Source organism: Gracilinanus agilis, chromosome 2, assembly GCF_016433145.1.
Source record: "Gracilinanus agilis isolate LMUSP501 chromosome 2, AgileGrace, whole genome shotgun sequence".
In the NCBI taxonomy this organism is placed as follows: Eukaryota; Metazoa; Chordata; class Mammalia; order Didelphimorphia; family Didelphidae; genus Gracilinanus; species Gracilinanus agilis.
Genome location: NC_058131.1, coordinates 281,113,018 through 281,126,799, shown reverse-complemented (window position 1 = coordinate 281,126,799; position 13,782 = coordinate 281,113,018). Strand labels below are relative to the sequence as shown.

Here is a 13,782-nt window from a genome sequence, read left to right as displayed (position 1 = left end):
CTGGCTGAGTTGGTCAGGAATTGAGAGCAGTCTTGAATCTGTGTACTTGGCAGATTTGGGACTACCCTTTTACAGTTCCAATCATGGGACGAAATACTGAGAGCAGAAGTCCGGATCCAGTTGGTATATTCATTTATTTCTTCCTGATGCATGTCTCAGCAAAGCCCATTTTCACTACCCTTTTTGGACACAATGGCCTATCTCATATTCTACATCCTTGAAGGCTCTCTGAGCAAGCTCCATTCTTTGCAAAGCTATGAGCATCATCATGGCTGCCACTTCTTATAGAGAAACCAGTGCCAATGGGCACCGAATGCACTGCACCAAAGAGAAAGGAAAAAAGTGTTGACACCCAAAGACCCTGGTTGCATTTGGCCACACGTTTGAAGTTTGGAGAATGTCTTTTATTTAATTACAATGGGCAACACTTGTCAATCTAATGTTTCTCTGGGGGTTCTGTCAGGGACTGTTAAGGGGAGAAAAAGCTCACAGAAAGTATTTCAGAGGGCTGGCAGCCATCTTTTGTCTTGTTCATTCTTCCCCAGGGACTCCCCAGGAGTAGTAAAGGTACAGGGACCATGACTCACAGGGCAGCCACTCATAGTTTTCCTTGACCTTTGCATGCCAGTATCCAGACTGGTTGAGGGGCAGAAAGTAATAGGCAAGGGACTTAACATTACCCAGGAAACAAGGGTTATGACTATTAATGGTGCAATTTAACCCCATAACAGATTCAGAACCAGGAGAAAAACCACATTCCTTCCCCCTTTCCTCTAACTCTTGTGACCCTATTGCATTATACTATTTTTACACTAATTACCTTAACTTGTATTTTATTTTTCTGCTAGAAATGGTTTCTAAAATGGTTTCCTTCCAAATACCCTTTTTATATTCTCATGCCACCTCTTTGCCCTCACAGACTGCTGTGATTTACAAACAGAAGGAGATGTTAAAACACCACCAGCTGCCTTTTAAACAGACAAAACAAAACAAACCACACACACACACACACACACACACACACACACAAATCTTTGGACTGTTCTATGAGGTACTGTTTTTGTTTTGTTAACATAATGTGCCACTATATTATGCATTTGTATCTTGCTATTACACTCTTTTATAGACTTACTCTTTTATAAATGTGTAAATAGTTTTTCAACTGTCCTTTCTGTAATACCTATGGTGCCATTTTCTTTTCTTTTCTTTCTTTTTTTTTTTTTTGGTCCAATACATTTTGTTCAGTATGTGACTCTTTAATGTTTTTGAGTCCAAGTCTGTCTTCCTTAGTATTTTTTAAATAAATCAATGTCAGCAAAAATCAGAGCCTCTCCATGTGTTGTTTTAAATCCTAACTCCTCCTTTTGTCATGAGCCATTCAGTTTGTGGTGAAAGAAAGATTTCTTGTTTTGGTAAAGGGAATAGAAGGAGTTTGTATCCCTGCTGCCTGTCAGAGCTTGGGGAGAAGTGCAAGGGTCTTGAGTTTTTAATGTTACATTTTGCTGGGATTTAGAGAGGGAGGACAAGAGAATGATTATTGCAGAAACCAAATCAGTTTTCTTTGGCTACTTCATTTCCATCTTTTATGAAGCAAGGTTTGGTGCTCCTTCCCAGAGTGGTTACTAGCACACAGAGACTGTGGCTGTCTCATGTCCTATGTCATTATCTGCAATTTCGGGAACAATTTCCTTGTCCCTCTTCTGAGACCTTTCTTGCATCATAAGAAACTTACTTTCTAGCAACCTAGACTGCTTGTAATTCAGCAACTAAGATGGGACTCACAGCAATGAACTTGCCCCACTTGATAGTGACAGGTAGAAGGGAATAAATGATTTCCTTTGTGAAGCTGCATTAACTTTTATGCTATTAGGGTATTATTTAGTGTGCAAAAAGAGGTAATTTCCTGAAGAGCTACTTCTTGGCCTGAAAGAGTTAATACCTTCAGAAAAGCATTTCTTCTTATCTTTGCCTTTGAACCCTCTCTGCCACCACCCATCAGCCTTAAAGCACCCCTCATTTACTTGTCTTTGACATGCCTAGTGTCTTATTTCTTTGTGGGAATGATGAATAGCTGTGGAGTGCTGGCCTACGTGGTGTTATAAGACTATAATGGTAACCCTTTACAGAGGCCTGTTCTAGCCACCCACTGAGCAGAGGTTGTCAAGAGGGACTCTCTTTCTTCATGGGTTTGGTCTCCATTTAACGCTGGCTGACAGCTTGGAAAGTTGAAGTTGGGGAAGTAAGTAAAGCCCTCTGATAATAATACTTATTAAACCAGTAGACTTGTCAAAGGAATACATATCATGCTCACCAAAGCATATTGAAAAGTACGGTTCACAAAAACCCTGTGAAAGGAACTCTGTTGCAACAAGACGTGTTGAGCATCATTGGAGGAGGAAAATAATCTAGGTAAAAAATTTGCTTGAACCAATTTCCATACCTGGAGTTGCATCATTTTTGAGCTGTAAGGAAATTAGACCATCATCTAGTCCAATTCCTGTATTTTATAGAGGAGGATCAGAGATGTGAACCCACTTGCCCGGGCTCACTCTATAGTAGAAAGGGCACTGACTGTAGGTAGAAGACCTACATTTAAATCCCACCTCTGTTACCTAACAAATTGTGCAAATTGTGTGACCTTAGGCAAGGCACTCAGCCTTATGGAGTTTGTTTCCTCATCCATAATCTAACAGGAAGTCAGACCAGGCACTCTCATGGGTCCCTTTCAGCTGAAACATTATGTGAAGGATTTAGCTAGTAGTAAAACCAATACTAGAACCCAGGACTCCGGACTGCTCTAGTGTTCTACAAATAACCAAGTCTCCCTTTTCATTTGAAATCTAATTTCAAATCTGAATGAAATAGAATAAGTGGATGACAGAATTTCCTGAGCACACGAACAGGAATTAATCCTACCCCAATTCCAGTTCATTCATATCACTATGTGATGCTACTTCTAGCTTTTCATTTGGAGAATTCTAGGGATCTTGCCAACACCATAATAAAATGGTATGGGAAATCCCCGAGATAAGAACACTAAACTTAAAATGGCTCTTTCTAAAACTCTCACTGTTGCCTGTGACATTTCATGGATCTTCAAATTACTTGATAAAAGCCAGTGATTAATTAGATTGAGACCAATTTCCCCAGGTTTTGTAGAGATTCTTGTAAAGTTAATGGTGGACAGATTTTTAATTCATATCATGCTAGAAAGAGCATTGTTGAATTCGTCCCATTTTGGTAGTTTGTAGGGTTATTCTCTTAAAATGAAAAAAGAGAATTGGTCAAGTCAAGTTCTCCTTATTTTAATTCTTACTCTTAGCAGCATATGGCCTCCCCCTCCCCCTGCAAATAAGTGACTTTGTGGTAAATCAGAAGCTATACTAAGAAGGAAGGAGAATCTATGCCCCAAATTTACATCTCACACAAGATCTATTTGTTTGTTTGTTTGTTTGTTTGTTTGTTTTGAGCCCTTACCTTCCGTCTTAGAGTCAATACTGTGTATTGGCTCCAAGGCAAAAGAGAGTGGTAAGCGTAGGCAATAGGGGTCAAGTGACTTGCCCAAGGTCAACACAGCTGGGAAGTATCTGAGGTCAGATTTGAACCTAGGACCTCCCATCTCTAGGCCTGGTTCTCAATCCACTGAGCTACCCAGCTGCCCCACACACAAGATTTATTGAACAATAGCCTTTTCTTTTTTTTTTTAATCTCATCAAAATTAATTTATTCAATAAAATGCCTATAAAACTCCAATGTACTAGGGTAACATAAAATGAGTTATGTAAAGGAGGAAATGTTTTTTTTTTAATTTTGATTTTGAATATTTTCCCATAGTTACGTGTTTCATGTTCTTTCCCTCTCTCCCAAACCCTCCCACCCCCTCCACCCCACCAGTAGCCAAAGCACAATTCCACTGAGTTTTACACATATCATTGACTAAGACCTAATTTCATAATATTGATAGTTGGACTAGAGTTATCGTTTAGTGTCTACATCCCCAATAATATCCCCATTAGGCCATATGATCAAGCAGTTGTTTTTCTTCTGTGTTTCTACTCCCACAGTTCTTCCTCTGAATGTGGCTAGTTTGCTTTCTCATAAGTCCCTCAGACTTGCTCTGGATCCTTACATTGCTGCTAGTAGAGAAGTCCATTATGTTCGATTGTCCCACAGTGTATCGTCTCTGTGTACAATGTTCTAGTTCTGCTCCTTTCACTCTGCATCAGTTCTTGGAGGTCATTCCAGTTCACATGGAATTCCTCTAGTTCATCATTCCTTTTAGCACAATAGTATTCCAAATGATATCCTTTTCAACTGATGGAGACTGAGACCTCATGAGGGCTGGAGATAAGAGGAATGCTGCATATTTTCAAGATTGTATTAAATCAATTCATTTTTGGTTGGGCAATGGAGGTTGGGATATCCAAAGATGCCTTCTTAGCTTTTCCCTTCACAGAAGAAAGGTCTCATGTCTTGTTTTTGTTAGCATTCCTCAATTTCTGAGTTTCCAGAGCTCTCAGGAAACAAGATATTATCTGTTACCTCTCTTCCCATATCTGCAATTTTAAATCTTTGAACATTGTAACTGATTGAGGGAGAAAAGAGGTTGGATGGAGGGGTGGGGTGGGGGGGAACAGGACTGAGCGATCCATTCCATGACTAAATTGTTCAGCTTACTGATCCTGTTCTCAGAGGGTTAGAGACCTCTTCTCATTACCTTAGCTGGATTCTGAGACACTTTGCCAGGTGCACCCCATTCCAAACAGAGCCTTTTAGCAATTGATGGCAAAATAAAGGGCAAAAATGCAATTATCTTTTTCATGAACTGAATTTCTAATTTAACTCAACTCTTTTCATCCAGTTTCTAGACCAGGAGTTCCTAACCTGGATCCATGAATTTATTTTGTTTTTTGATTACTGTATTTCAATGTAATTAGTTTCCTTCGTAATTTCATATATTTTAGTTGTACTCTTAAGAACTTTTCTGAGAAGGGGTCCAGAGGTTTCACCAGACTGATAAAGGGTTCCTTGACACCAAAAAAGTGAAGAACTCCTACTCTTAACTTCAAAGGATACTATAGGTGTAGTGAATAGGACCATTGTATACATTACAAATGGATGTACACAGGCACTTTCTAGCAAGTAATGTCCATTAGCTCCTATTCACAATGGAAAGATGGCACAGTTATAAAACCCTGGGTAGCAAACATATCCTTATGTATTACAGGAAGGGTCCTGACAGGGCCTCTTGGGTATCAGGGACATTCAAGGACATGAATGTAAACTTCACCAGAGAGTAGTAGGGCTACCTGGACACTTGTCAGAAAAGTTGTATAGAAATAAAATGCTGGAGAACGATGGCAATTTTGTTTCCAAAATAGATGTGATTGAGCAGTGGAAACAAGATATCACAGGGAGAGGTCTGAAGAAGCAACCATCAATGTAGGAGACCAAGTCAGAAACTAAGGAGTCAGCGTCACAGCTGGGCCACTTTCTAGAAGAATGCAATGCCCATAGACTTATAATAGGGAACACCACTATCAGACACCAAATAAAGAGCTGGGAAATTTCCTTTTCATATTCCATTTTACCAAAAGGCCAGATTTCATGATAGGGGTCTATAGACCCTCCATCCTAATTCCTATTGCTCAGCTATCCTTGGGCACTGGAAACACACCTACAAGTTACCACCCCATCCTCATTTCTGCTGGAGATCTCCCAGATCTCTATTTTGACCCTTGGACCCACTAGAATCCAAGTACCACTCGACTTTTCTATCTACCATGACCTGAACCCTCCTTTATGTGTTGTCTCCCTTAGAGTATGAATTTCTTGAGAACAGGGATTCTCTCACTCTCCTATATGTGTCCCTAGTTCTTATGCACATAGAAAGCATTTAATAAACAGGGATCAGTACAAAGTAAATATTGTTCTGTTCCATTCTGTTTCAAGATGTATAACTACCACAAACTGGATTATGGAATGAATTGCAGCAGTCATTGTTTAGCTAGGCCTGCCATTAAGGGTAGGCCAGAATATTGGGCTTGGCAGTGCCCTCATTACCATTTACCTTAATCCCTAAAGGTTACATGGCTACCTGTTACAGTGGAAAGAAGACTAGTGTGGAGTCAAAGGACCTTGAGTCCAATCCAACTTTGGACATTTGCTGCTCATCTAGTCCTAGGCAGGCTACTTCACCTCCATGCATTCACTTCTTCAACTGAAATGAGTGGGCTAGAACAGATGGTCTCTAGGATCCCTTCCACCACCAGATTGATAATCCTGTTATCTCTGGAGCCTCTGGCCTTTTTCATGTGATTGACTAGTCAGGAGAGCATCCAAATGGCCAAGGGAACATTTGAACTTGAGCAGCATGTGAAGGTATGCACTAGATCCATTCATGGTTATCATACTTTGAGAAAGATGGCTGATGAATTTTTTTAAAGGACATAATATATACCATGTATGTATGTGTATATATATAATAAATTATGAATTTATTTAGAGGTCCAAAGCTAGCCCAGTTGTAAAAGCACAGGAGCAAGATGATTATATTTCATTAGCTTTGTTTATTTACTCCCTTCAGTTTTTTAAAAATTTTTTTCCCTTCAGTTTTAATAACTAAAATCCTTTAGATTTACCCACCCAAAATGGAGACCTTTTTGTGTATTAGATAAATACAATTAACAGATGCAAACAGTCATGGAGATGCTTCAGTGACCTTGATTTGGAAAAGTAAGGGAATGAGAATGAGTTGCTCAGGGGAGCCTAATCTGTTTCCAAAATAATTGTTTTCCAAGGACCTTCAACTCCAGTAATCCAGAGAATAATTTTTACTGTGAAGGAGAACTCTGAGGGTAACTGGATAGTATAGGATGGTTGGTTGACATCAGGAAGAAGCAGACCTTTAACCAGGAAATAGTGGGGTTGGTTGAAGGAGGGCAGAAGGGTTAAAGACTAAATTTAGCCAAATACAGTGGGAAGTGATTTAACAGATCAATGCATTTAACAATTTGATTGCTCCAATTTTCAGGATTATTGAGCCTGAATGTGCAAGTAAACTGAAAGACTAGCTTTATTTGTTGTTGGATGTTTTCGTGTATTTTTTTTTCAGGTGAAAACTTAATGTCAATATTTCCGTTCCTCTGAAACCACACCCTCTCTTGATCTCATGTTTTTCTGGCAAAAGTAGAGAAGTTAAATACTACAGTCAAAAACTATCCACCATGTGCACTAGTGACCCAACTTTTAATATCCTGTAAAGTGTCATTAATTAGTGACCATGTGAGTGTCTTTCTAGAAAAAAGAAAAGTATCTTTCTAGAAAATTTTGATGAGGAGAATTCATTCTAGGCATCCTTCAAAGCCCTGTGATCTTTTTTGGCCTTTCTGATTTACTGTTTTGCTCCCTTAATGAATGGTTGATACAATTAAATAACTTTCGGGATGTTTGTTAATGTACAGAGGGAAAGGGTCCCAAGTTACCTCCAGAGGGGATACATATACATATGTATACCATGTCCCAAAAGTCAGTCATGAACAAAGGTAAATTTTAAGGTATTAAAGCCAAAAACTGCAATTAATGCAAAACCCTGGAGAGGGTGTGTGTGTGTGTGTGTGTGTGTGTGTGTGTGTGTGTGTGTGTGTGTGACTTTTCTGGGAATTGAATTCAGAAATTTGACCAAAACTTTTACTTAAGAATTAGAATTTTTGCCTTTTGTGATTAAAAGAGGAAACAAATGGAAGATTACTCTCCCAGAATCAGTACCTGTTGCGATTTTAGTGTTAATTCAAAGTCCTCTGCTTCCTTGCAGGAAGCATTCTGAATTGTATTTCCCCTGAATAATCACACATTCTTTTTGGTCCCTCCTTCAATTCCTTCTTTGGCTAGTTCTGTCATCTGATATCCATTGTAGCAATCACAAGCCAAAATGGTCATTGAAAGCAGATCACATGCCCCCCAGGCCCAAAGATTAAATCTGTCTTTGTTAGTGTCCAGTTTAGAGTTAAGTGAAAAGCCTCAGTGGAAAGAGACTTGCTCTAATGGAAAGTAAATTATTAACTCCCGTATTCTTTTTCCATCTTATTACCCATGTTTCTCTATCCTAAATCGGTTTGGTTCTATTGTAGGCCCGATATGTTTCTCCATAATGAAGCATTCTTTGACTGTTGAAGATTGAGGGCTGTTGCTGGAGAATGCAAGCCCCTAGCAAAATGGGAAAGGATTGTTGAATACTACATGCTGCCAAGCTGGGCTCAGCCCAGTGTGGTTCTAAAAGGCTAATAAAAATCCACCAATTAATTGTGACAGTTCAATGGAAAATTATTCAATTGTGAGCATGGGTAAGGTACAGCTTTAAAAGAGGAGGGGAAATGTTGCTATAGTTACATCAATATAAGCTCCTTGTCTTAGCAGTTGAAGCTGACTAGTGTGTGAGCAGCATCTGATCACTATATCTGACATGGGATAGCATCTAAGGAGACACCAAAGCAGTGTTTGAAATAGGCGAGGTACCCGGCCCCAGGACTGAAATCACTGCAGGCTTAGCTCTGGTCGTTCCTGGGGTAGGTGAGCTGTTTTTCAAATGTTGCTCTCCAAAGAAACTGGAGAAAGCCAAATAGAAAAAGAAAACCTATCCTGTATTGTCTCTACCTTTCGGCCACTGATATTTCTTATGCTGTCAATTAGAGGAATGTTGAGCGAGGTGTGTGGGTATATATATTTTCATTCTTCAAAGTGTTAAGACATTCAAGACACAGTAAAATTAATCTAATGTACTAGAGACCTGTGGTTAAGAGTCATTTTGAACTCTGTAGTTTGCAGGGGTTGTAACTTTTATTTTAAAAGATATACACGTTGAAAATCTGAAATACAGCCTTGTTAGACATCAACACCAAATGCCTTTTCTTGGCTCATTCAATTCCCTGGAGATCCCTGGCCCATTAGAAACATAGTACTTGGAAGACGGCTTATCAGAATTGCTTGGGCAGCCACCCTGTCCAAAATGGCATCTTGACACTGCGCAGTATTTTCCTGCCAGGGGGCATTTTGTGTTAATGGGGATAGAGAATAAGAATATTGATAGATCTTTTTTGTTTGTTTGTTTGTTTTGCTTTGACTTTTTAAACCTGTGCATGGTGCCCAGTAGAATCTACTCCTCATTCACAGCCGCATTTTGGATGTCAGCTTACAGGCATCCCTGTGGAGACTGTCAACACTTTGATTATCCCACTATAATCACTCAGTCCTTCTGCCTTTAACTTAGAGCATGGCATGCAAGCTCTCCCAATTCTTATTCATTGCATTGCATCTTTCTCAGCTCAGTGCCACTGAGGCCAGGGGATTGCTTTAAAACAATCAGAAACAGACCACTGGGGGAGGGAAGGAGTGACACAGACTCAGAGCATTGTTGCTTTTCAGTGAATTTGAACAAAGGCTGTGTTTTTTCCTTCCCAGAATATGCCATCTCTCTCTCTCTCTTCCTGTTATATGAGCAAAGTTGAATTGAAGGGTCACAGAACTCTCCCATCAGCCCACCCAACCCACCAGAATAACATACAGAAAAGTCCAAATAATAATGTTCTGAGTTCCTTGTAGTTTTGGGGGGAATTAGGGGAAGTGGGAATTAAAAGAAGATAGAACCAAGGACAGCCATTTAACTTGGAGGAGACAAATGGGAGAAAGTTCTCAAACAAATTCCTTTCCTCGGGATCAGCCCAGGCATCCCCGGCCCCTCATCAGCGGCCAAAGCGGAAGCTGAAACCACCTTTCTTTCTAATGTAGCCACTGAGTTCCTCGGCCAGGCTCCCCAGTAGACCGTTCTGCTTTTCTTCACTTGCTGTGTAGATGCTGGCAGCTTTGTTGCCTGCCTGTTGCCTCCCAAACCTGAATCTGAAACCGGCTCGCTCTTTACCAAGTCCCTGTAGTTTCTTTGCCATGACGAACAGGGAGGATGGATCTTGGAATCTCTTCCACTTGGGTGTGCCCTCCAGGAAGCCAGGCCGGTGACCTGCCGGCTCTGCCCCTCTCATCTGGACCTTGCCCATGCCATCCACTGGATCTCCAATTTCTCTTCTGTCACTTGGAGGAAAGCAGGCACCCAGAGTCAGAAAGAGGAGACAGGAGAGGGAGTGAGGTGCTTTCATCTGGTTTGTTGGCATTGGGGAGCAGAGGGAGAAAAGTTACAGACTGCACACACTCAGTGTTTCAAAACAACTTGTCAACAGTAGCATCTCAAAGTCTGGGCAAACATCGTGGAGCTGAGCTGGAGATTCTCAGCTGAGCCTAACTTCCAAGAAGCATTAGTTAGTGTCACTAGGCTGGGTGTTTAGGCTTTTATTTTCTTAGCAGGCTTGGGAGTTGATTGTACCAATTAGGCTGGTTTTCACTCTACTGAAATCCCCTGGATTTGGCTTCTTTGGCAGCTTAGTGCTATAATTCTACTGCAGCTGCTTGAATGGTTTACAGCAGTGCAGTTTTGCCCTGGTAGGGTTGAGTGAATTTGGTCTCATTAGTCTCTTATTATAATTATTGACTCTTGGGCTTTATCATCTCAGAAGCACTGGGTGGAAAGTTATGAGCATCCTCTTCTAATAGATCTCAACTCAATAATGTATAGGCTTGGCTAAGCTGTTTAGTTAGGTTGCTTACTAATGCCCTCTTAACATTTAAATAACATGCTCCCAGAATTTAGAACCAGCACTGTAATATTTACCCTACTTGGAGGCCCATGAGAAAGGTAGATGGCCCACTGTAGACTTGGAAGCAAAAATAAAGCTTCTCTAGACACCATTGCCTCTACAATAATTGCTCTCCCCCCCATGGCCGAGAGGCCCCACTTTAGGAAGGCCTATAGGTGGCAACAGAGTTTAGGACCCTCTTTCCCTCCCCTGGGAACTGTGATTGAGATAAAGACTGCATCCTAACGAATAGGGAACTAGGTTCTCCAGAGCCTTGCAGCTCCTTCCGAAAATCAGTTCATTTGGAAACATTTTACGGAAGCAACCTCAGTCAGAAAGCATAAAAGAAATAAGACCCCCAAAAGCTCCCAAACCCTCTTCACCTAAATCCACCCCCTCCTAATCTGTCTGCTTTTAAAGACCCACAGGGGCACTAACTTAGCACTCTCCTAGGAAATCCTGTGCAGCAGGATCCCGCACAGGTTGAAGGAGATGGGCCTTTTCAAATGAAATGCTTGCCAAGTGGAGGTGGGGAAGGTGGTGACTTTTCAGGGAAACCCCATCTTACCCCTATCGTGAAAATCAGTTCATAAACATGCTGAAAGCTTTTAGCTGCCTGTAATAGGAAATGGCTTTTCCTAGTTTCTGACTTCAAGCTTTGTAGGCGCTGGAAGCAACCAGCTCTCGATCCTACAATCTTGGCCGACCTCCATATCCAATCTGGACCCTAGTCCCGGTTTGCACTTCTGTCCGAGCTGAGCACTATTGGCTAATTACAGGAGACAGGAACTGGGTCTGTCCTGCATCCATGGTGCAGGGATGAGCAAAGATGTGTGTTGGAGTAAGCTATTTCATGACAAGGAGTCAAATCTACTTACATTATTCCTTCTGGATCTTCCCCAGGAGATTGCCGGTTTTCTTAGTTCCAGTGGATGGCCTAGAGAGAGCCAGTCTCAGCTTCTCAAGGCTCCTGGGCTGTCCCTGCTTTAAATAGGCCTTCAGGGGATGCATCTGTTTCTAAGTGTATCTGGCCCTTTGAGGCCTGATTGCTACACATTCCAGAGCCTGGGATTCCATTGGGAACATGAGTGGCCATGGAGAGGGAGAAGGCGCTAAGCAAATTTAATAAAGGTTCTGATTAGAGGGCAGAAAGGGTCATGATTCTGCCACCCACCTCCCCTCCAAACACAGCCTAGCCATCTCATTTGGAAAGGAGCAGTTGAGGTAGTTGTTTCCTGTTTTCCTCACTGTCATCAATTGCCACTAGTATTACGGACGAATGGCTTCAGTCTTTTATTCTATTCTTTCCTTGTTCTGCTTGTTCTGTTATTGCTGTCTCACTCTCCCCCCCTTGAGTCCTAAGGTGTGTGTATGTGTGTGGGGGGGACACAGCGGGAAGAGAAAACATTTGTTCTATACGTGACGTCTCTGTTTTTCTTTTGCCTTCTACATCATTATCCTTCTATATATCCTGTCTCTCTATAGGCTAATCCTTCCAAAGCTAGCCAAGTTTACCATCTTTTATTGTGACTGAGAAAAGCCATAATCTTGGTATATCTTACCCAGCATACAGCTCCATAACACAGTCCTGCTACTGGGCTACAGAACTAGTAAGTGCTCTAAAAGCGACTTGCCATTATAGGCACTAATTGCTACCGTAAAGGAATTAGACGTGAAACAAAACAGACCCAGCTGGAACGGTCCCGACTGCCCCACCTGTGCATGTGGGGAAAGGAATTAGCATTTAGTAAGCCCTTGTCCTGTGCTAGACACTGAGAGAAGTGCTTTGCAAACGCCTTGTTTGATCTGCACAATAACCCTGTGAGGTAGATGCTCTTACTATCCCCATTTTTACAATTGAGGAAATGGAGGTAGCCAGAAGTTAAGTATCTTTTTTTGATTCACAGTTAGTCAGTGTCCGAGGCTGGATTTGAACTCAGGTAGATAAAGGTATGCTACTGACCTTCTTTTCAAGCTATTTCTTTCTTTCTTTTCTTTTTTTTTTTAAACCCTTACCTTCCATCTTGGAGTCAATACTGTGTATTGGCTCCAAGGCAGAAAAGTGGTAAGGGTAGGCAATGGGGGTCAAGTGACTTGCCCAGGGTCACACAGCTGAGAAATGTCTGAGGTCAGATTTGAACCCGGGACCTCCCATCTCTAGGCCTCGCTCTCAATCCACTGAGCTACCCAGCTGCCCCCACTGACCTTCTTTTCAAGCTATTTCTTTTTAAATAGTTTTAGGAGTAGAATTGTTTTCTCCCTAATCTTATTTGCATCTTCAGCTCATCTTGGTATTGCTTGACAAGTGCATGGTGCTTTAACAGTTTTCAAAGAGCTTTCACATGCATGATCTCATCTGATCCACAGAGCAATCCTGTGTAAAACTGGGTTGGGGAATATCATCTCCATTTTATGAATGAGGAAGAAGTGGATGAAACAGTTTTGCGCACACAACAAAATAACACTCAGACCAAGTCTTCTTGGTCCAAGTCCAGTGAGTGATCTTCCAAGACATCATGGTATAGCTGATACAAAGGACAGAATCGGAGGGAGTTGTTTTCTTGTCCCAGAAAAGATAGTCCCCTCTGTTGCTGGTGGCAACCGTGCCTAATTCTTGGGAGAAGTCTGCTTGCTGGAGATAGAAGAGTATGTGTTCCCAGATCACCCCTTTGGAAAGCGAATTACACAAGCTGACCTTGAAAACTGGACAGCTAGTATGCAGCTTAGTTTTAGCTTAGCCTCAGTGGCTTGGACACATGAGGAAGAACGACGAAATGGGTTTTAGGCCACTCACTTTGGGAGTTGGACTGGTAGGGTTATTTAATCTCAGCTGGTTTCTGGTGATCTGGAAGGGAACTTTATTTATCTGCTTAAGTATGAGAGATTTGGGGGAAGGGCCCCCTATAGCAGCAGTCTTATTTTTTTCTTCAGTCTGTCCTGTGTGCATTTCCGGAATAATATTCCTGAAGTATAACTTACCAAGTGGCTCCCTTCCACAATCCGTGTTCCCCATAGATTATTGTATAAAGTCCAAATTTAGCCTGATAGTCACAACAACAGTCAGCCCCCACCTACCTGCCAGCCTTATCCCAATGCACTCCTG

General features: G+C 41.5%; 1 protein-coding gene across 1 annotated transcript; it reads right to left on the bottom strand.

Annotated features, from left to right (window-relative positions):
* Window positions 1-9,737: 9,737 nt before the first annotated feature.
* LOC123235220 (pyroglutamylated RFamide peptide) lies at window positions 9,738-10,160 on the bottom strand. Its single transcript, XM_044661322.1, has one exon. It carries the CDS (start codon window positions 10,158-10,160, stop codon window positions 9,738-9,740), a length of 423 nt encoding a protein of 140 aa, XP_044517257.1.
* Between the last annotated feature and the right edge of the window lie 3,622 nt (window positions 10,161-13,782).